We start from the raw sequence: 23,174 nt of genomic DNA on the forward strand, positions 1-23,174 counted from the left end.
AGTACGTTTCAGGCAATTTAAAGTTGATTGGTAGTGACTTTTTTTTTGGTCCCTAACATTCATCGAGCTCTGGACTTAGTAATTTGTTTTCCGTTTCGGTAGTGACACTACCGAAACGAAAAAAAAATTGTTCCCCCAAAAACCTGTTAGGAGTACGTTTCAGGCAATTTAAAGTTGATTGGTAGTGACTTTTTTTTTGGTCCCTAACATTCATCGAGCTCTGGACTTAGTAATTTTTTTTCCGTTTCGGTAGTGACACAATGGGGTCACTACCGAAACGGAAAAAAAATTGTTCCCCCAAAAACCTGTTAGGAGTACGTTTCAGGCAATTTAAAGTTGATTGGTAGTGACTTTTTTTTTGGTCCCTAACATTCATCGAGCTCTGGACTTAGTAATTTGTTTTCCGTTTCGGTAGTGACACTACCGAAACGAAAAAAAAAATGTTCCCCCAAAAACCTGTTAGGAGTACGTTTCAGGCAATTTAAAGTTGATTGGTAGTGACTTTTTTGGTCCCTAACATTCATCGAGCTCTGGACTTAGTAATTTTTTTTCCGTTTCGGTAGTGACACTACCGAAATGAAGAAAAAAAAATCCCCCAAAAACCTGTTAGGAGTACGTTTCAGGCAATTTAAAGTTGATTGGTAGTGACTTTTTTTTTGGTCCCTAACATTCATCGAGCTCTGGACTTAGTAATTTTTTTTCCGTTTCGGTAGTGCACTACCGAAAAGAAAACAAAAATTGTTCCCCCAAAAACCTGTTAGGAGTACGTTTCAGGCAATTTAAAGTTGATTGGTAGTGACTTTTTTTTTGGTCCCTAACATTCATCGAGCTCTGGACTTAGTACATTTTTTTCCGTTTCGGTAGTGACACTACCGAAACGAAGAAAAAAAAAATTCCCCCCAAAAACCTGTTAGGAGTACGTTTCAGGCAATTTAAAGTTGATTGGTAGTGACTTTTTTTTTGGTCCCTAACATTCATCGAGCTCTGGACTTAGTACATTTTTTTCCGTTTAGGTAGTGACACTACCGAAACGAATAAAAAGAAATTTCCCCCAAAAACCTGTTAGGAGTACGTTTCAGGCAATTTAAAGTTGATTGGTAGTGACTTTTTTTTTGGTCCCTAACATTCATCGAGCTCTGGACTTAGTCATTTTTTTTCCGTTTCGGTAGTGACACAATGGTGTCAGTCACTACCGAAACGGAAAAAAAATTGTTCCCCCAAAAACCTGTTAGGAGTACGTTTCAGGCAATTTAAAGTTGATTGGTAGCGACTTTTTTTTTGGTCCCTAACATTCATCGAGCTCTGGACTTAGTACATTTTTTTCCGTTTCGGTAGTGACACTACCGAAACGAAAAAAAGATTGTTCCCCCAAAAGCCTGTTAGGAGTACCTTTCAGGCAATTTAAAGTTGATTGGCAGTGACTTTTTTTTTGGTCCCTAACATTCATCGAGCTCTGGACTTAGTAATTTTTTATCCGTTTCGGTAGTGACACAATGGTGTCACTACCGAAACGGAAAGAAAAATGTTCCCCCAAAAACCTGTTAGGAGTACGTTTCAGGCAATTTAAAGTTGATTGGTAGTGACTTTTATTTTGGTCCCTAACATTCATCGAGCTCTGGACTTAGTCATTTTTTTTCCGTTTCGGTAGTGACACAATGGTGTCAGTCACTACCGAAACGGAAAAAAAATTGTTCCCCCAAAAACCTGTTAGGAGTACGTTTCAGGCAATTTAAAGTTGATTGGTAGCGACTTTTTTTTTGGTCCCTAACATTCATCGAGCTCTGGACTTAGTAATTTTTTTTCCGTTTCGGTAGTGACACAATGGTGTCACTACCGAAACGGAAAAAAAAATGTTCCCCCAAAAACCTGTTAGGAGTACGTTTCAGGCAATTTAAAGTTGATTGGTAGTGACTTTTTTTTTGGTCCCTAACATTCATCGAGCTCTGGACTTAGTAATTTTTTTTTCGTTTCGGTAGTGACACCATTGTGTCACTACCGTCTGTTCCTTGCTGCCTACGACCCTGACTGTGTGGGCATGAGTCCATCAGGATCCCCCAGTAACACATCTCTGTCAGACCTGAGAGCAGAGCACTGCAGAACCGTCCAGCCTCAAAGTAAGTCTGGGACATAGAAAGGAATCGCCTCATTTTACTCTGTGAGAGAGAGACAGAAACTGGGAGAGATAAGGAGAGTGACATGCAGCAAATGGTCTGCCCAGCCTGGGAGTCACACTGTAATGTCAAGCATTAGAGTCTATGTAGTTTGTGTTACGCACGGCTGTTTTGCGTATTGTACAGTGACAATTTGGTTGCTTGATTGAGTGTGCAGTCTCTATTTTTCATGTTTTGATGTGTTGATCTGGCCAGAACCTATTTATTGTTTGGATGTGCATGCTCCTTGAACTTTCTTGTACAGTGACATGAAAATGTACAACATGACATCCAGTCATCTATTGTGCACTTTTGTAGCCTGTGTTAAAGATGCAATCTGCAACTTGTCATGTCCTACCTGGAATTTGAAAAATTGCACACCAGTATTGTGCCCCCATTGTAGAATTGTATTCGGTAACGTTTCGAGCCGGAAGGCTCTTCCGTTTTGATCCAGCACCCAGCCCAGCAGGATATGTGTGTGTCTTTTGTCAACTTTTCGACTCTTTTTCCTTCCTGGCATTTGTTACAACATTTTTACTCTGGAGCTAGAAATAGCTTTTGGGAAGGCAAATAATTTCCATTTGAATATCACGCAATACCTCAACCAGTAGTGGTCCAGCTCGACTTAAAGATATAAATGTCTCAATGAAAGAGTAGGGAAGGAGACCACCGGCAATCACTGCTGTTGTATTATGTGATATATTGTATTAACTTATGAACTAAAAGTTCTGGATTGCAGCTTTAACACTGAAACCTCTACATCTTTGGCTGTAACTTTAAGCAAACTGTGAAAAATTCCAACTCAATGTATAACGTGGCTGTGCCAAGGCTTCTCGACAGTGGTAACGACACTAAAGTGATCTATACCGTGAAAGTCACCAAGAATGTATTTAATGTATTTAAGGGTAAGTCTAACCATTACAAGTAACAAGAGAGAAGCTTACTCTGAGGGAGCATTGGCTCCAAATCGTGCCATTAAATGAATCCATCCAGAATGTACCTATTTGTATCTTGTTATATTTTAACCATTACAATGTACCTGGCCCTGCGAAACCTCATTCTGGCCTCCTGGCACAGGGAATTGTACGGTACAGTGTAGATTACTAACAAATTATGACATCCATCCAATCATTTTATATTTTCCCTGTTTGATGCATTTAAAACCTTGTGCAGATGTTTGCTTCCTTTGCATGTAACCTGCTCTCTGTAGCCTTGAAGTCACCATGCACTGGCACCCAATATGTCTGAAATCACAGTTTGTGACAAATGAAATAAAATGTTTCAGGAGAAACTTAAAACAGTGAATAACCCTTGAACCTCTTTGTTTCATTCAATCGACTCATTCAGGAGGTGCTGACTCCCCAGAAGTGTGCTCCACATGTCATGGTCTGTGGCTTGGTGCGTGTGCGCTGTGTGCAGAAGCTGGACCAGGTGCTTCACTTCATGACCAGGAATGGCCTCATTAACACTGGAGTGCTGGCAGTCAAACAGCCTCTTCTGCCTGAGAAATACTGCTCTGACTGTGAGTGTTGACTGCTGTCATTTTTCACCTTCTTCTTTTTCCTTTTTTAGAGTAGCCAATTACTTTTACCGTCTTTTCTATCCAATTTAGTCATTATGCCAATTCATTCCTCCCACTGCTAGTCCAGGGGCCAACACTGATATTTTCACAAATTGGTACCACCTAAGGTGACCGTAAAGTTTTTGTATTTTTGTCTTCCTACATGTCTCTAGTTTATATTTTGGTATGATAACCCTTCCAATCTTGTAGCTTAATGGCAGTTATCACTACCTACTGGCTAATGTATCCGGTAGGAGACACAAAGTAGAATCTTTGTGTCTCCTACACCCGGGCATCAAATTATTGCGACAAAAAACAAAATATATCCATGTATTCAAGGCTTCATGGGGTGTGCAATTTATAACTTCTCAGATTTTTGGTGGTTGCAAAAAGACTGCTTTCCATAAGCTTGTAAAAGTTGACCCTCCTTCGGTCTAGGGTGGTCATAGCTGAATGGGTAGAGAGTCCCCCTGGGAAACTTAAAGGAGGAGTTCACCCAAAAAATGATTTATTTTCTATCAATTGCACACCCTATGAAGCCTTCAATACATGGATATATTTTGTTTTTTGTCGCAATAATTTGATGCCCGGGTGTAGGAGACACAAAGATTCTACTTTGTGTCTCCTACCGGATACATTAGCCAGTAGGTAGTGATAACTGCCATTAAGCTACAAGATTGGAAGGGTTATCATACCAAAATATAAACTAGAGACATGTAGGAAGACAAAAATACAAAAACTTTACGGTCACCTAGGTGGTACCAAAATATGGCCTGGCCCCTGGACTATGCTTGACACCTTTGTTTTACCCTACTGGCCAGAGAGGAGCCCACACTGGGAGGACATATAGCCTTCGTCCTATTCCTCCCACTCAACATTACCCGCTGACAGGAACCGTCACCCAGCCTGTAGGATTACGACAAATATCACCCTCCCCACCCGGCTTCCCTCCTCCAAACACGGGCCATTTGTGTTCGTATAGATAGACACTCGGCCAAGCCGGATGCACCGTGGTGGATTCGAACCCCTGGACTCCGTGATGGTGAGAAGGTACTTTACTGCTGCACCACCCGAGCGCTTTTCACATTTTTCTTTTTTTTCCCTAAGATATCTTTTTGGCCTTTTCTGCCTTAATTGATAGATGAACAGTAGACTAGCTGACAGGAAACGGGGAGAGAGATGGGGGGTGACACGCAGCAAAGGTCATCGGGATCGAGACTCGAACTTGTTCCTATAGCAGTTTTGAATATTTTGCCTGAATATTTTGCAGAACAATTTGATTGTGATCGGAGCAGGGACATCAGGACTGGCTGCTGCACGGCAAGTGCAGAACTTTGGCACGCAGGTTAGGCTGGACCATCAAACTAAAGTATCTTAGTAAATTATCTTCCAACATTGGCAGATGGGAGCATTGTTCCCTAATCCTATGCAATATGAATGATGTTCCAGGTGGTGGTGCTCGAAGCAAGGGCCAGAATTGGAGGCTGTGTGTGGGATGAAAAATCTCTTGGCCTCACTGTGGGCAGAGGAACACAATGGCTGTGTAAACAACCCCATCGCTCTGATGTGTGAGCAGGTGAGACTACTTTTTAAACTTATTTGCAAAATCCTTTCAATAAAGTTTGACTTTACCCATCTACAGTAAGTGCTGGGGTCAATTAATTATATACTAGAAAAGTGTACTCAGTTGAGCGCAAATCTCCACCAGGATGCATGCCCTAATAATAATAATAGAGATGTGAAATGACTATTTAGAGCCACAAAACCAGTCACAGCCACATTACCAGTTGTAGATCATCCTTACTGTCTTCCATTCTCTCTGTCTGTCTACCTCTCCCCATCTGTCTGTCAGAATGCAATTATTCAAATGTGTCTGATTGTAAATGCAATGTGTCAATTATGTTTGTTTCACCAGACAGTCAAAGGTTGCAATATGAAATGTCTTGTTTTCTATTGTTGTTCATCTATTTTCACCCCAAATCAATTATTTCATAAATATATGTTTTAGATCAACTGTTCCACCCCTAAGCCGTAACAAAATATGCTGGAGAGTCCTTGACCAGGAAATATAACTGGCAGGAGAGTGAGGTATCTATTAATTAGCTTTTTAGGAAATAATAGTTAACACCATCACATTGTGCAAATGAGTAGACTAATCCTCATTTACAGTATGTTTAACATTTGAGTGATTGAGAATGACTGGATCGATAGTGTTTATACTGAAGATCGGCCACAATACAGACAATACAAACTACATGCAGTGCACACAATGTTGAAATAATGCAAGTTGACTGGGGCTGGATGTAGGGCTGCAGCTATCGATTCTTTCCTTAGCAATTACCTGCATTCACTCACATGCAGACAGTTTCTATTTGCTTAAAATCGATTTAACCTTATTTCTTTCCTTTTAATTAGGAGGTCCCAGATCCTTTGAATTTCTTTGCCACCCACTGGAGCAAAGACATATGGGCTCAGATGTCCGACCTACAGCTTTGTGAAGACCGGAGGCAGCGGAGAGGCCTATGACATCCTTGCTGAGGACAGGGAAAAGTTTTCTTTGCTGGCGAGATAAAAATGTACACATTAACTTCGTCCTATTGTATGACTAGGGGTTTGAATTGGGTGTCCCCGGGTTGGCCGGGTGTCCCAACGAAGACAATTGGCCTGTGCGAGGGGAGGCAGGTGGAGAGGGCACATGTTCAGTGGGGAGCTGAACTGGGAAGGATAACGTGTACCTCTGCACGCTTTATGTTCTCCCGGTGAAACTCCTCACATTCAGATGAAAAGAAGCAGACTGCCAACATACCCTCCTTAAGACCACTTATTAGGGGTCAGCAGCAACAAGGGACTGTTGGTACAAGGGGACTTGAAGAGGAATTGACAGAAGGACTGAATTGGGGGGGAAAGGGTGGGGTGGGTACAATCTTTTAAAGTGCCTTTTTTCATGCAATTATTTCTATGGCTTTATATTATTAGGCGACCAACAGACTTTCCTCAGACTTTGACGGGGCCTATCTGAGTGGGGTCCGAGAGGCTAGCAAGATGGCTGCCATGTAAACCTTCCCAGAGAATACTCCAAACACCAGCACAGACACGTTGCACCGAACAAAACCATCAGGCAGTCTCAAAACCATCAGGCAGTCTCAACCCCATTCCCAGTTACCGGATTGTTCCGCATGAAAAGAATGGACTTTTACCCACTGTTCTCTACTCTGTACTGATCGGTAAGACAATAACAGCCTATTTCCAAACAGCAGGAGCAAAGATGGCTTGTCAATTTGATAGGTCCAAATTGTTAAAGCACAAATTAAAGCACTTTTACTTTCCAAACTAAATACCTGGTGGTAATTCTTACGTCAGCAACAAGATGGAAAAACATGACATTGTTTAGAAAGCTGCACAGTAGAATTTGTTGTGTTCATTTAACTCCGACCCTTTTTGGGTTTTTTTTTTACACTTGTTCTGTTAACACTCAGGATTTTACTATGTGGGAGACAAATAATGGCAAAGCTCTGGCTATTGTAGCTCTTTTTGACCCTTAGTGATGTATTAAGAGTGATTTATATTTGGTTGAAAATAGCAGATCTACATGCTCACAATGCTTTGCAAGCTTTTAGATTGGTTATTTTTTAATTGGCACTCAACTCTAAAACACAGGCTTTAGAGTTGGTCTTATTGGCTTATTGAGTGATAAGGGTTTATGAAATATTGGCATACATTTTAGGTACAGTATATATATACCAATGATTTACACATCTTAAAATGATCTTCAATGTACTGTACTGTAGGCTGTGTGTCCACATGTTGGTACAAATTGTGAACTTAAATGGCCTGCCTCCGCAGTGTTTCTGCATTAGCACTTTTTGATTTAGAATGGGTCATAACTTTGTGACAGGCTGACTTTTCTATAAGGCTGATTATTTTCATAAATCCACTTTCTCAGGGATGTGATCAGCACGACACCAAATTGCAGAACATAATGAGGGAAAAGCAAGGGAACAGGACACCTTCAATAGAAATGACTGTGAGGGTTGTCAAAACAACAATAACAATTTTCAAACCTGAAAGGTTGAAAAGGATTCTTTGAGTTACTTGAGAATTGGTGTCCACATCTTTGGAATGGGACAATATTGAAAGTTGTCATCTTTGAATAATGTTAGCTATTGAAGCTTTATTTGTTGGTCCCCATATCTGTATGGTGTTTACACTTCATTTCCAAGTGTCAATACTTCTAGCTATTCCACGTTCTAATCTACATGTTACTATGCCTGAATATTTATCCTGTACATGTGTAATAAAAGGAGCCATTAACTGCCAGCATACTGTCTTGCTTCTGTACAAGTTACTATGCACAAGTACGTACATGGAAAGTGCTATAACACTGGACTGGCAATGGTGCTTGTATCATTAATGCCTGCCGTTAATGACATATCCTTCATTACTGTGGTTCCGCTTCAAACCTGTGGAAATGCGGGCTGGTTCACTAGAAAGCACCAAGGTTCCAAGAATACAGAATGGAACCGGTGCTAGAACCAAAGTTATCTTGGTGGAAAAAGCGTGTTGAAATCCTGAACACAACCACGTAATTGCAGACTTGGCGAGTTCCGCATTCAGTGTCTTGGAATCAATATAGTTCCTTTATCTTTGCCTTAGCCACACCACCAAAGCCATTCTTAAATGTAAGCATTAGATTTTAAAAACTCATATCCTCAACCCCTTGTGTAGTGGTAGTACACCACCACCTGGTGTCCAAAATAATTTACTAGAATAGCTATTGCAGCAGCAGCACTATTGTAATGTAATAGTACAGAAATCAGTGTCAATTATATACCAATATTAAGCTTTTAACTAACATCAACATTGCACATGTCTGTGGCCTCAATAATAATTATATTCATAAAGTGACATGTTAAGTTATTGTTTGTAAAAGCAGACAATAACTTAACAACATCAGAGTGACAAACTCACTTTGGTTAAGGAAAGCAAGGTTCAGAGTCATATCAGCGATCTGGTTTTCTAAAAAACTAAGCAACACTTGTCGACTCAAAATAATTGTCACTGATAAACCAATAAACTCTTAATAACCGTGGTAAGTTTGCTACATAATGTATATGATTACAAAATGGAGACTGCAGGACATGGAATCTTTGCCCAAGTTGTTCTGCAAACAGAACAACTTATTCTTATTCTAAAAAATTCAAACTGAACACCTGAGCTGCAATTAGACGTTTTACATTATTCTGTGAAAACAATGAGGACTGTGAACTTATCAAGGAAATGAGAATTAAACAATTTGTCAGCCTCCACAAAGCAAGATTACACTTTGGCAGGTTTGGGTTGTGTAGTAAGTTACCTTGCCATGATGTAACACATGCAGTGTTGAGTTTCGTAAAGTTACATATTGTCAGAATCCACTTAGCATTTATTTGTGTTCTAAAAGAGTGACTTTGAGACATGTTTCACCATGCAATATTTGGAATTATGATGTTTTAATGAACAGAGCAACTACTGAAGATCATCAGTATTTGGAGTTACTCAATCCTTGCAAGAGGTACCTACACAAACCTTTACCAAAGTGTCATTTTGTTTTAACATGCCAATGAACATGTCCATGTAATGTTTTAGTCAGTGGTGGAAAAAGTATTCACACTTTTTTACTTAAAGGGGAAATCCACCCATTTCCAATATTTAACTATGTCATTAATATAGCATAAAGGAGTTGTGTGGAAATAAGAAAAAAGTTCCCCCCTTTCTCAACATGATGAGTCATCATGTTGTAATTTGCAATGTTAAACCCACAATCAATCCTCCAGTTCAAGGCAACACAGAAAGGGGGGAACTTTTTTCTTATTTCCACACAACTCCTTTATGCTATATTAATGACATAGTTAAATATTGAAAATGGGTGGATTTCCCCTTTAAGTAAAAGTATCAATACTGCAATATAGAAATATTCTGTTACAAGTAAAAGTCTGGAATTCAAAATGTACTTGAGAAGTACAAACATATTGGCATTAAAATGTACTTAAAGTACCAAAAGTAGAATGTACTCATTATGCAGAATGTCCCATTTCACAAGTTCACAAGAAAATAGTAGATCTACAAACTCAATCTCACAATGCGTCGCTATGCTACACATTGTGAGCTTGTAGATCGGCTATTTTCAAATGGCCGAAATGTATATAGGGTGGAAGTGGTCAATGTATGTTTTGTAAAAATAATCCAAATCTACAAAGTAAGTAGTTACTAAAGTTTTCAAATAATTGTAGGGGAGTAAAAGTACAATATTTGCCTCTGAGATGTAATGGAACTAGAAGTAAAAGTACTGAAAACTATACTCCAGTAAAGTGAATACACCTAAAAATTGTACTCAAGTACAGTACTAGTAAATTGAGTAAGAGTAAATGTACTTTGTTACTTTACACCACTGGTTATAGTGAATACAACACAACGCATTCATGGTAATGTCTTTGTAAAACTAAATAGGTCAACATCACTTACCTCTACTCGCTTAAAAGTACCCCAGGTCCTAGTGGTCTCCACTGAACAACCACTGGCCATTGTATGCCACTGCGGGGTCTGCTGGAATGGAGGTAGAACATTGTCCTGGTGGAAATCCAGCTGGAAAATAAACAGAATATTATGAAATATGATTTCATATTCATTTCAGATTAACCTGATTTAAGACCATATTTCCTTTTGGAATAGTTAGTTAAAAAGATATGGTTACAAAATAATACACATAAATACTTACTGATTAATATCATGATACTGTGCTTTTTCATATTTAATTGAAACTATAATTGATTTGAGTTGAATTATGTGCTTTAATAAAATAAAATAAATCTTGTATGATATGTACCAAATTGCTCATGTTAAGTGGCAACATCATACTTTTATTTGAATAATGTCTCTGCAAATTATTTTCATTTTGAGGTATCTGTCATGACAGCAAGCTATAGGCATGATGATGTAGATTTAAACTCAATCTCATTATTAATCTCAACTGAAAAAACTATGAGGTGCATATTCCAGCATCTGCATGGTGTTAAGAGTTTTAATGCCATGCATTACTAGTATTGCATTGTGAATATTCTCACCTTTGGGGAGAATGTTTAGATTTGAATCATGTTTTTAACAGTAACAGTAACAGTTACATCATGACATGTAACTACATCCACATCTTCTAACGTACTGATTCTCAACGTCAGGTCCAGGGACCACCAGGAGGTCCACATGGACCCTCGCCAACCGGAACAAAATGGACCTTAAGGGTCCATTTGGTTCCATTGGTACACTCTCAGAGTTAAATAAACACTGAGGATTGTACAGGGTAGATTGGGATCCAAAGATGGGAAAAAAAGGTTCCATTCATGCTCTCTCTCAGTTACAGACCCGCGAGGGTCCATTTCGACCCCTTGGTTGTGGGCCCGGGACCAGACGTTGAGAAACGGCGTTCTAACGGACGTTATGATATCAACATTTTGAGTTAAACGTGCCAAATGCGTCCGTTTGAAAAGTAGGCCTACGGTTAATATTTAGAGTCAAGTGCTAATGAACGTGTAGCGTACGTTATATTATATTATATATCTCCTCAATATGTTGGAGTTACATCGTGGCAAGAGCTACAACCGACAACACACACCTCTAACAAAGTGTAATAATTCTTCTTTAACAATGAAATGAACATGTAACCCATACGTTATAGTGAATATCGTCTCTGTCGGGTGGAAACCTCATGTCCAAAAAACAAAACTGTTACTTTACAGGATTCAAGTTCAAAAACAGCAAAAGTAGCAAATCTGGCAGCTCGAACCTGAACAAAACCTGAACAAATGGTACCAACGGTAGTGATGTGGTCCTGTGGCTGGCAGGAGCCGGACGAGGCTTGCTAGCTCGGCGACCCATGATAGCAAGATGAAGAAGATGCTAGCTCAAACAAAGTCTCTGGAACTTATAACTACAATCGATTCCGAACAGAAACAATGTAGGTTAGCAAGGCCGGATCGATAATACTCCAAGAATGCGTCGATGTGTGATGAACTCAGAAGCAGTTGAAGAAGCTTCGATGAAGAAGAGTCAGTCAACGATACCGGTCGAGTCGAGTATTGCAAGAACACTGAAGGTTTAAACCGCGCGCTCCGGTTTATAGGCCTACTCATACAGCGGCACAAGGTTCGGCCAATCCGCGAGGCCCAACGGTTGGCTTGGCCAATCACATTCAGAGAAGCCGCCCAGGTGCATTGCCCTAATATGGCATGTGTACGTTATCGAGATCACGAGATGCCCTACCGTAACCTTTGTAAAAGTCGCCGGATATTTATTTTCTGTTGAAGAGGTTGTTTTTATGGAAATATGTACGTTACAAACGCCAGAGCTTGTGTGTGTGGGGACGACGACGACTAATGTTTTGTGTTACGGTTAACTTCAATGCCACTTTTTTTTTAAAGATAATATTTTACGGTAACCGGAACAGAGGGCACCTGGTATTTCTGGGCACCTTTAAATGTTTTGATTATATATCATCTATTACGGTAACAGTCAGTTGGTAGCAATGCCAGATGGTGCCACAAGGCGGTGCTGGTGTGTGTTTTTGTTTTTGTTCGGAATTCAGCGTTCATCTGACGTCACTTCTCATCTACCGTACTCTCAGTAATATTGGCGCAGTGTGAAGCATCTGCGCTATGCTCCCTAGTACACAAACTCAAAAATAACCTGAAAGAATGGCTGATATCCTATAATACATTGCTAAACCCAAAACCCCAAAACAAACCCTGCCACTGTGTGGGAATAAACACAAAAACAACATATCAATGTCATTAACAACACACGCCACAACGCGCAGAATCACTACGCGCAGTCTGTAGGCCACTTCACACTGCTCAGCACACATCTGCCCCCTCGCAGCATAATTAATTGCGGCCAACACAAACTCACAACATTACGGTCGGCCATGTTGTTCCTTAACGTCATCGCCAACCACCGCCCAGCGAGACCCAAACCGCGAGGCGGACCAAATTTCGTGTACACCATTTGTGTTACCTTTTATTTCCTCCGAGGTGGAAACTGGAAAGACTGGTGATGCGAGGTTAGTTCCCTTTAGCTCTCAGCACGCTGTGTGTGTGTGTGTGTGTGTGTGTGTGTGTGTGTGTGTGTGTGTGTGGGTGTGTGGACTACTGCACACTTTTGTGGGTCTTTGCGAAATCCCGAAGTGGAGTTTATTGGTCATTGGAACGGTGATGCACGTCACCCCTTTGTCAAGTGGGTATTTTCAAACCCTGGAATGGATTTAGGGGAGCATCAGAGTGTTTGTGTTGGAGCGCCTCAGTGCGGCTGCAGAGTTCATGTGCAAACTCATGCATGCGATGTTTCGCGGGGGTCCAAAAGGGTCCGCGATGTTCGGCGGGGGTCCCGACACTCCCAGGGGACCCGGGGGTCCCCCATATTGAATATCAGTGTTGCCACATTTGTGCCAGAAACAAGCAAACACCTTCATGAAAAAAAAAAAACAGCCGAAGGGGTCCGCCATGTTCCAGGGGGGTCCCAACACTCCCAGGGGGTCCGCGGACCCCCACGTAAAAAAAATATAAACATTTTTTTCTTTTTTTTTTTTTTTTTTTTTTTACTTTTGGAAAGTTCTATCCCACCATTTTGGTACCCCAAAATAAGCGCGCCATCACAGCCCTAGAGCCCCGTGCGCGGCTGGGGTCGAGGGGGGCGTAGCCCCCCGAGACTCTAGTTAGAATACAATTCAGCTTTGGGTCAGGGTACTGAACACATTTGAACACCTCGGTAGTAGTCATAATAGTAGCATAGGCTAATCATGTCATGGTATTTGGTCTATGTGGCAGAGGTGTAAAGTAACTATAAGTAGGCTACATATACTCAAGCACTGTACTTACAATTTTGATTTTTTTTGCTTTACTGGAGTATTTCCAATTGTCAATACTTCTACTCCACTACATCTCAGAGGCAAATATTATACTTTTACTCCACTACAATTATTTGAAAACTTTAGTTAATTACTTTGTCGAATTTGTATCATTAATACAAAACATACATTAACCACTTCAGCCCTACATTTGATCTACAAGCTCACAATACCTCGCGATGCGACGTATTGTGAGCTTGTAGATCTGCTATTTTCTAAAGTTTTTTATACATTTTATACATTTGAAAACTTGTGAAACGGGACATTATGCATAATGACTACTTTCTACTTTTGGTACTTTAAGTACATTTTGAGACCAATACTTTTTTTGTACTAAAAAAGGAAAAATGTTTAATTTCAGACTTCTACCTGTAGTTGTAACAGAGTATTTCTACACTGCAGTATTGATACTTTTACTTAAGTGAAAAATGCGAGTACTTTCCCCACCACTGATCACGTGTTGGATCATGTAACAGATTATGCTGGGAGTCCTGGGACTGCCTCTGGTGCTCGGCGGTACAAGCTCCTCGTTCTCAACCTCACTCATGCGAAGAGAAGATGGTGATGAAGGGGTGTTAATGTTTTCTAATTTCTCCCATACCTGCCACACCGTGCCACACTACGCCTCTCAGCCATTGCAAAAGCTATTTGGTGCTTATTGCTTTATACATTTATACTTGTCCCTGCTGAAAACCCCCCAGCAAAAACAACAAAAAACATGCTTATGATGGTTGCTGGTTTTAGCTGCTCTTGGGTGCAGGAGTAAAGATTTCCCAACAGATGTTTTTTAAACAATAAACTAAATATCACTTCTCACGTCTCATATTTTATTTTATTTTAAATTTTCACTGGAGGGTAGCCTAAGCCCCTTGAGATGCAGCATCTCGTTTTCAAGGGATTCCAAAATAATGAACCCTCACAATGAACCCTGATCATGAGTGGATGTATTTGCAGATTAAATTATTCTGTCAAGGTGAGAGGTATTAACTTCAAACAACATTGAAATCAGAAATGTCTGGTGGTGCAAGAGAAAAGCTGAGGTTCCACAAGTCATAGACGTCAGACCTCAGTAAGTGGTCTCATGTTGTCCTGAGCCATGTTGCCCACTGACTGCCTGGTCCATATGTCAGGAGCCTATCGCTGTTTTACATTAGGTGGACACTGACAGTTTCTAATTTCCATACTAAATGGATCATAAACCACCAGGTGATGTAGTTGCTGCTGATAATAATAATAAACCACAAACTATATTGCACCTGTACACTTGGGTTCTCCTCTTTTTCACTTTGTTTCAAAAACATCCATCAATGTCATGTTATGAGCAACTTTGTGTCAATAAACTCCATGCATGATTCCCTCTACGTATTAGAGTTTGGAAGCGCTCGTTTTAAATCACTCCACATCCTCCGTAGCACCCGTTTCCAAATTGAGCAATATTACACGAGAGGGTGTGCTTTACCGTGATTATTGGCACTACAGTGAACCAGTCAGGGAGGAGGCTGAGCTGAGGTCCGCAAGCATCACTGAAGTCTAGAAAAATGTTGGAAAACTTGGAATGATTTAATGTTTTTACACAAATCTCTTATGGGGTCCCTGGCACACAATGTTTTCAGATGGGGGCCCAGATTAGAAAAAAAGCACCGTGCACGCATTTACTCCAGCCTAAATGGCATTTACTCCGGCCTAAATGCTCTGGCCCTCCATACGTTCCTTTGATATTTTTGGGTCTTTTTCTGCCTTTATTTGAGAGGAAAGCAGGCTGACAGGAAATGGGGAGAGAGATGGGGGGTGACACGCAGCAAAGGCCCTCAGGACCGGGAGTCGAACCTGCGACACACTGTCAGACTGGATTAACAGCCCTATGTGGTATGCGCCTGGACCGCTAGTCCAGCGGGCGCCCAAGTGGAGCTATTCTAACCATTCAGGCCACATAAGTGACTTTTGACGCTTGTTGTTTGCAACTCTGGTCCTGAAGTTGCTAGCTTTGAGCTCTTAAGAGTTGATATTAGCATTCACCTGCTACTCCAGAAGTCACATGGTTGAGTTTAAGGCTTAAATGGCCAAACTTAAGGCTTAAACATTATCAGAGGACCGGCCCTGTACCCCCTGACACTGCCTCATCCCAGCTGTCTCCATCACCTTCGAGTGTAATCTAATAATGTCTATGGGGTTTTGGTGAGTGGCTCATCATGGCTGTTGTGGTGGATTCACAGAGACGCGTGTAGCCTATGTCTGCAAGTCTGCCTCCTGGTCCGAACTGTAGATGGTCATCATGGTCCAGAATCAGATGAGCATGTTTTGACAATAAACCGTATGTCAATGATGACATCAGCATATGTCATCATTAATCATATTTGGCACGGGATCAGAGAAAATGATGGAGTCCGACTTTGTTTTGCATATACATTAATCTCAGTGACCGCCGACATCCTACAGATAGATAGATAGATAGATAGTTATTTTTTATTATAGTGTCCTGGCTGCACCACAAAATGCCCAGCCCGCACGAGCTTGCAAGACACTCACATAATGAACATACCAAGATGTCCTGTGCGTGCGTGTGTGCAGCTCCATGTGCATTTGTAGGGGTAAAATATGTTAATGTATTCTTGTTTGTACATATGTTGCCACATTGACTGAAGGAAGCCAAACAAAAATACATTTTACTCTTATGTACCTGTACACAAGATGTAACAATAAAGAACAACCTTGAACCTTCAAAGTTTTGTCTGTCAGTGAAAACAATTAATAAAACAACTAGGCCTAATAATAGTAATGAACAATAGAGATTATTTTGATGGTTGTTTAGAATGCTTCAATTTCACAACAACCGTAAAAGTGAATAGTCAGAAATAATTAACATCAATTAAACATACTGGCAAAACAAATCTTTAAGTGTTTTTATTTTTCTAAGTCTAAAATGAGAACCTTAAGGTCCTTGACCTGCTTATAACATTATAACACATAATTTTAAAATACACTGTAACATGTAGACTTACAATGTGGCATATCTCACAAGACCTATTTAAATTATATACATTAAAAGGTTGAAGGGCTGAATCCATTTACCTCTTTTTTAAACCACAGTGAACTCGTTCACACTCCAACATGCAGAAACTGTGTTGGCACTTTTTATGTTCACATTAAATCTGTCAGTCCCTTTTCTTTGAAGTCCAAGCATGAAGGCAAACAACTGAAAGAGTGGTCCAGGGCATTGTGCAGGAGGAAAGAGCCAGCTCAACAACGTACAGTATGTGCAGTGCTTTGAAATGATTCAACTAGAACACATGAGTCTGTGTGTCACTCTTCAACCACTTAAGCCCTGTTTCAGGAATAAGCGAAAGTAGCCAATCTATAAGCTCACAACCTCGCAATGCGTTGTGAGCTTGTAGATCTGCTATTTTCGCTAATTTGAGAATTCTTTGAAAATGTTTACCTATTAATAACATGCCCAAAATAGGAACGCCAGGGTTAACGTGGTTAAGGTTTGGCATGTAGCGGGCGAATGGGGGCTCAGGGGATGAGCCGTTAATGTAGTCCTCTGAAGAAAAAAATCCATAGAAGAAGTCATGCATATGTGTGTGTCTGTGCAGTAAAATCCTCAGTGTGCGTGTGTGTGTGTGTGTGTGTGTGTGTGTGTGTGTGTGTGTGTGTGTGTGTGTGTGTGTGTGTGTGTGTGTGTGTGTGTGTGTGTGTGTGTGTGTGTGTGTGTGTGTGTGTGCGCGTGTGCGTGTGCTCTTTAGCTGTAGTTGTGCTGTCCCAGAGCAATGATCAGGTCCTGCAGAGGCTCTGTGTCCTCTGGATCCAGCAGTGCATGCTGGCGGCAGAAGAGAGTGAGGTGCATGAAGAGTGAGTTCAGGTGCGGGTGCAGCCCCAGGGCCAGCGTGTGTCTGTAGTGAGACCAGTAGATGTGAGCCAAGCTTCTGAACAGCAGCAGAAACACTTTCTGCACCAGAAACACAAAGCCTGTGGGGAATACTGCACCTGGGGGAGTATGGGGAGGAGGGGTTAATAATAATAATAATAATCATAACAATAATGATTGTGATGCATTGTGCTGCAATGTGAGCTTGTAGATCAGCCACTCTTGCTGCACGACACGGATCGGCTCGGGCAAGGATCGGCACAGATCGGCTATTTTCATAGTATGATGAAGTACAACATGTAACTCTAAAAATGGACCCAAAGGGAAAAGTGTCCAAAAGAATGAGGACTTTACTGTGAACCATAAATAGTGGTGTGGTTTACCCGCTCTGGTAGGGAAGACGTCCTCGTCTGTCAGCAGCTCCTGGATGTATGACATGGCGTAGTCAAAGTACAGAGGAGCAGAGCACTTCAGCTTCTTGCCCTGCTCATCAATCCAAACATAAACCCTTTGTATGCACGTACACACACACGCACACGCACACACACACACACACACACACACACACACACACACACACACACACACACACACACACGCACACGCACACGCACACCCACACGCACACGCACACGCACACACACACGCACACACACACACACACACATTACAGTCATTTCATTACTGAAAACATTGTGTGCTGTGCGTACACCAAAGTTGATTACCATTCGTAATACAAAGATTGCAATAATTGTGTGTCTATGCATGTGGGTGCGGCTGTGTCTCCTGTAACGTACGTGTTGCCGGGGCCACAGGCAGCCGGGCAGGTGCTGGAGGTGCAGAACTCCGACAATGCACTGGAGAACAGGTTGATGTTCTTGAAGAACGCTATTGCTACAGAAATAAAGAAAATTACATGCATACGATTACATACCGTAATGCAATGGGTGCATAAAACCATTTAACCACTTACTACCCTCTAGACATAGTAAACTGGACCTGAGTTGGCTCTGGTCCTGGACCGGACTTGGACTTGGACATTAAATAGCCAATCTATAAGCTCACAACATGTTGCAACGTGTCCATGTTGTGAGCTTGTTCCCCCCAGATGCTGTGGTTTAAGTGGTAAAAACAGTTGACAGAGTGACAGCAATACTTGTGTATTTAAGTTCTGCTAGTTTGCCCTCTCATATACGATGCGATGCTAGAGTGCGGTCTAGCCAACAGCAACTATAGGGACTCCTGAATCGCTGCCCTCCACACTCTCCTATCTAGCATCAGGGTCTTGAGCTCTACAGTGTTGTTAGCTAAGCTGTTGCACCGCATTCCCCCCATTGAATGTTTTTCTCTGCTTATAAAGTGAATGGGCAATTCACTTCCATTAGATTTGTTTTTCTTTATTGAGGTACAGACACATTGAGAGACAGTAGGTAGGAACTAGCAGCGCAGTAGAGAAAGTTCAGGCAGGATTTGAGTCAAGAGAACCACACGGCTACATGTTAGTTCCAGAGACAAGGATCATCACAGTACAGTAGAGGAGTGGCTCTCTAACAGATGTTGCAAGAAGAGAGCAGATATCTGTCAAATAAAGCAGAATCAAGTGTAGTGACATTATAGGGTCTACTTACTGTTACTGGCCAGCCACTCTGCCTGGTCAATGCCAGGCGGCAGGGCAACGAAGGCAGCCATGTCTATGTGTGTGATTTGCCGGCACACATGCTGCTGCTGGAGGTACGGACGCTCCTCCAGATTATTGTTGTTAATTCCCCTAGAGAGTACAGTACAGATTTAATGAGCCGTAGAGAGACAAGGGGGGTTGGGGGGATGGCAGTTGGGAGAGAGAAGCAACGGGGAGAAGGGGAAAGAGAGATAGATTGAAAGCAAGCAGAGGAGAGAAAATGAGACAGTCAGCAGGAGCAGGGAGAGAAGTTGTTGCAGATAGAGAGAGAGAAGATATTGCAGTGTAGAGCAATCGATGGGTCACTGGATAAACTACTCCTGCTGCAGTCAGTAGATAACACACTTTTATGGCCTCTGCCTATCTGGTTCTTTTTCGCACGCACGCGCACACACACACACACACACACACACACACACACACACACACACACACACACACACACACACACACACACACACACACACACACACACACACACACACACACACACACACACACACACACACACACACACACACACACACTTCTTTTGCAGCAACCGAATGGACCACTGAACCAGTGGTTCTGTAGGTAATGTAATGAAACCAATCATTACTGAGCCGGTGTAATTAGCGTTAATGGGGTAGAATCCTGCAAGCAATGGTCAGCTTTATAAGAGCAGATAACTAAGGGATCTGACTTGGTGCAATGTAACACACGAAGCAGAGACTCAGTTACAGTATGTTTGGTGAGCCTCTTTGGGTTGTGGTTTGTTGTGGGATTTGCAATGTTTCAACTTGTTGTAATTTTGGTATTGTGTATTTTGTATATGATTGGTATGATCATGAGACACAGCTGTATTGTCTTATGCTATCAGCTATATACATGTACAGTACTGTAGGTCACGTCTGCTTGGCTTGGTGCAGTTCAAACGCTGACAAAGGCCAATACAGTAGGTCGAAACATGTTCGTTGTTGATTGCTACTGCGGCTTATTAAATACTTTTCAACTTTGTTCATGAGTGCGGATGGTTCCTTTGTTGTTCATAATGAACCTCTTTTGCCATGGGCACAACATATTCCTTCTGATAATAAAGCCTATGAATTATTGTTAACCCACCTCTGGCAATTTGGAAATGTGACGTGTGAGGAGTAGTCACAATGTTTGGTGGCATAGTGCTGTGCTTGTGTATGTTGACAATGACATACGTACTGGAAAGTCAAACGCAATTGACCAACTCAGACAAAGGGATTTGAATTTATGCAAACCAGGGCAGCCACTCTCCACAACGGTGGTGGCTTGTGATGAGAATGAAAGTGTATTTTTACAAGTCAGTGTGAGTGTCTAACTTACTTTTGTACTCTCTCAAACACGCTAAGCTTTCAAAATCTATGTTTCAAATTGATTGCCTTCAAAATCTTTACAAATTCTTCTGAAAATAGGCAACTGCTGCGCTCAAATTTCAAAACACAGTAGCATGGAGCGTTTACTCAGCGTGACCTTGCCTCCTGTGATAACAGAAACACTGTGCCCTCCATGAGTTTCAGTACCACCCCGCAGTGTGTGTGTGTGTGTGTGTGTGTGTGTGTGTGTGTGTGTGTGTGTGTGTGTGTGTGTGTGTGTGTGTGTGTGTGTGTGTGTGTGTGTGTGTGTGTGTGTGTGTGTGTGTGTGAGTGAGTGAGTGAGTGAGTGAGTGAGTGAGTGAGTGAGTGAATGAATGAGTGTACTGGACGACGTAGCTTCATGAACACAACAGCTTCACCTTTGTCCAAAGGAGGGATAGAGAGAGACAGACAGGTAGAGAAGAGAGACAGGGAAAGAGAGAGAGGCAGCACACTGTGGTTTATGTACAAAGGCACAGTACAGCGTGTGTGTATGGAATCTAATAAGATTAGGGAGTAATGACAGATGCTGAACCATGCCATGACAGGCTCCCCAGTGTACAGAGGAACTTGCTTTGTTGACTTCCTACAGGCTATTCTGTGCCAGCTTCTGTAGCTCAATTAGTCCTGCCAGCCCTTGACTACCAGTTACCTGTGTGCGCACACGCACACACGCACACACACACACACACACACACACACACACACACACACACACACACACACACACACACACACCTAACGATTGTGCAGTGACTCCTAACGATTGTGTTTGCATGTAAACATGGCGTCCTTGTGAACCTGCTCTCTCACTTTTCATGTTTACTTTTGCCTCTGCTGTGTGGATCAAATAAACACTGTTCCCAGCAGCGCAGCCGGCACAAACTCCAGAAGCTCACCCCTAAAACACACACAGACAGACGGTAAAATCCTCTGTGCACATTTATCTCTGAGAGTGCCAAAATGTACCCACATGGAACTGTAAAAAAAAAGGACCCACAGGCTCATTTGAGTAAATGTTTACATTCTTCAATCAACACTGGGGGTTTTAATATGCAGGAATAATACGAACATATGCATGATCTATTCTCAGTCAACTCCAAATTGTTTTTGCACATGTTCCCACTGCTAAAGGAATCCACATCCAATGATTGTATCAGACAAATATGTGACACACACACACACACACACGCACACGCACGCACGTGCGCATGCACGCACACACACACACACACACACACACACACACACACACACACACACACACACACACACACACACACACACACACACACACACACACACACACACACACACACACACACACACACACACACACACACACACACACACACACACACACACACACCCTCTCTTATCTAGAAAACATTCCTCAGCTAACCATGTGCAGCTCAGCCCTCCTTTAGTCTCGTTCTTCGTCCCCATCCGTGAACATCCGTTTTCTCTCTGCTTTTGCTCCTCTATTTCTTTACCCTTCACTGTTTGTCTCTCCAATAGAAAGCAGAAAGACTGATAATGGGATACAGCATTGGCACTGCAAATCCCCCACAGACATCACAGCGTTGCCGCCAAAGAAACTCAAGGTGGAGAGCAAACATTCCAAAGCAAGATGTTTGGTAGACAGCAAGCCAGAGCACAGACACAGGACAAAAAAAGAGCCAAATAAATGACAGCAGTGACTGGATGGCAGATAACCCCGGGAAATGTAAGTCAAGAGGTCAGAGAAGGACACAGAGACATGCGAGAGAATGACAGAGAAAGACTCACAGTTTTTCATTGCTGATGTCTGAGGGCTGAAGACTCACAGCGTCCGTCTCCGAAGCCGAGGGGTAACTATGGCAACCCCCCATGGCGTTGAGCTAAGAGCAGAGCTGTTGGTACCGCCGCCCCCCCTTTTCCATCCCAAACCCAAACACACACATACACACACACACTACTTGCACACTAGAGATAACACATGGTAAACTGTGTGCTCTCACACTCTCTGCTGTGACTTATATTCCATATAGTGGATGCATACAGAGGCGGTGGCTCTGAAAAATGTCCTCCCCAAAACTTAAAACTAACAAAAGTCCCCCAGAGGAATTGTGGATCGGATCGCCAGCTGTGTAGACAAAACTGAAGCCCTCCCCCTTCTCTCGCCTGTGTGTGTGTGTGTGTCTCTCTCTACAGCGTTCTAGTAGTGTCAGTAGTGTGGGTGTGTTGTACATGTCTCCTTTGTTTGAGAACCCACACCCCCTTAATGCTCCTCCTCTCCAGGACTCCAAGCGGACAGGCAGGTTCCTCCACAACCTCGACCCCACCTCTCCTGTCCTCCAACCCCTCCCCTTCCCGTGTGCACGCCCGCTGCTCTGTGCACACTCCCCTGGAGCTCGGGCGGGCAGGTGCAGGCACACTTCTATTGTGTGAGGGAGGGAGGAATGGAAGGAGAGAGAGAGAGAGAGAGGGAGGCAAGGTGGGAGAGCAGAGTGAGTGAGGGAGGGAGAGAGAAATAGAGAGAGTGAACAAAAGGAGGTTATACTTGTGTGAGACAGGAGGTTATTTGTGGACCGGTCGGTGTATTCATCATCTTGCGGGCCCCCTCGTAAAACTCTGGAGGAATGT

The 23,174-nt window shown here is 42.2% G+C and overlaps 1 protein-coding gene across 1 annotated transcript; it reads right to left on the reverse strand.

Moving 5' to 3' along the window:
- Positions 1–16,532: 16,532 nt before the first annotated feature.
- Positions 16,533–22,736, reverse strand: LOC311047600 (MOB kinase activator 2). Its single transcript, XM_084060368.1, has 5 exons — positions 22,338–22,736; positions 19,136–19,275; positions 18,305–18,401; positions 17,891–18,015; positions 16,533–17,626 (listed from the first exon to the last, which is right to left on the reverse strand). Exons 1-5 carry the CDS (start codon positions 22,418–22,420, stop codon positions 17,382–17,384), a joined length of 690 nt encoding a protein of 229 aa, XP_083916494.1. The 5' UTR covers positions 22,421–22,736; the 3' UTR covers positions 16,533–17,381.
- Positions 22,737–23,174: the final 438 nt, after the last annotated feature.

This window comes from Gymnoscopelus microlampas, assembly GCF_963454915.1.
Source record: "Gymnoscopelus microlampas genome assembly, chromosome: 6".
Classification (NCBI taxonomy): domain Eukaryota; kingdom Metazoa; phylum Chordata; class Actinopteri; order Myctophiformes; family Myctophidae; genus Gymnoscopelus; species Gymnoscopelus microlampas.

What these genes read in the sequence shown, in the direction of transcription:
- LOC311047600 (XM_084060368.1), bottom strand. Translation starts at nt 22,420, where the DNA reads ATGGGGGGTTGCCATAGTTACCCCTCGGCTTCGGAGACGGACGCTGTG. An exon ending in GCCTGTGGCCCCGGCAACAC is followed by an intron (nt 18,016 to 18,304) that starts GTACGTTACAGG and finishes GTGCATACAAAG; the next exon opens with GGTTTATGTTTGGATTGATG. An exon ending in CGTCTTCCCTACCAGAGCGG is followed by an intron (nt 17,627 to 17,890) that starts GTAAACCACACC and finishes ATACTCCCCCAG; the next exon opens with GTGCAGTATTCCCCACAGGC.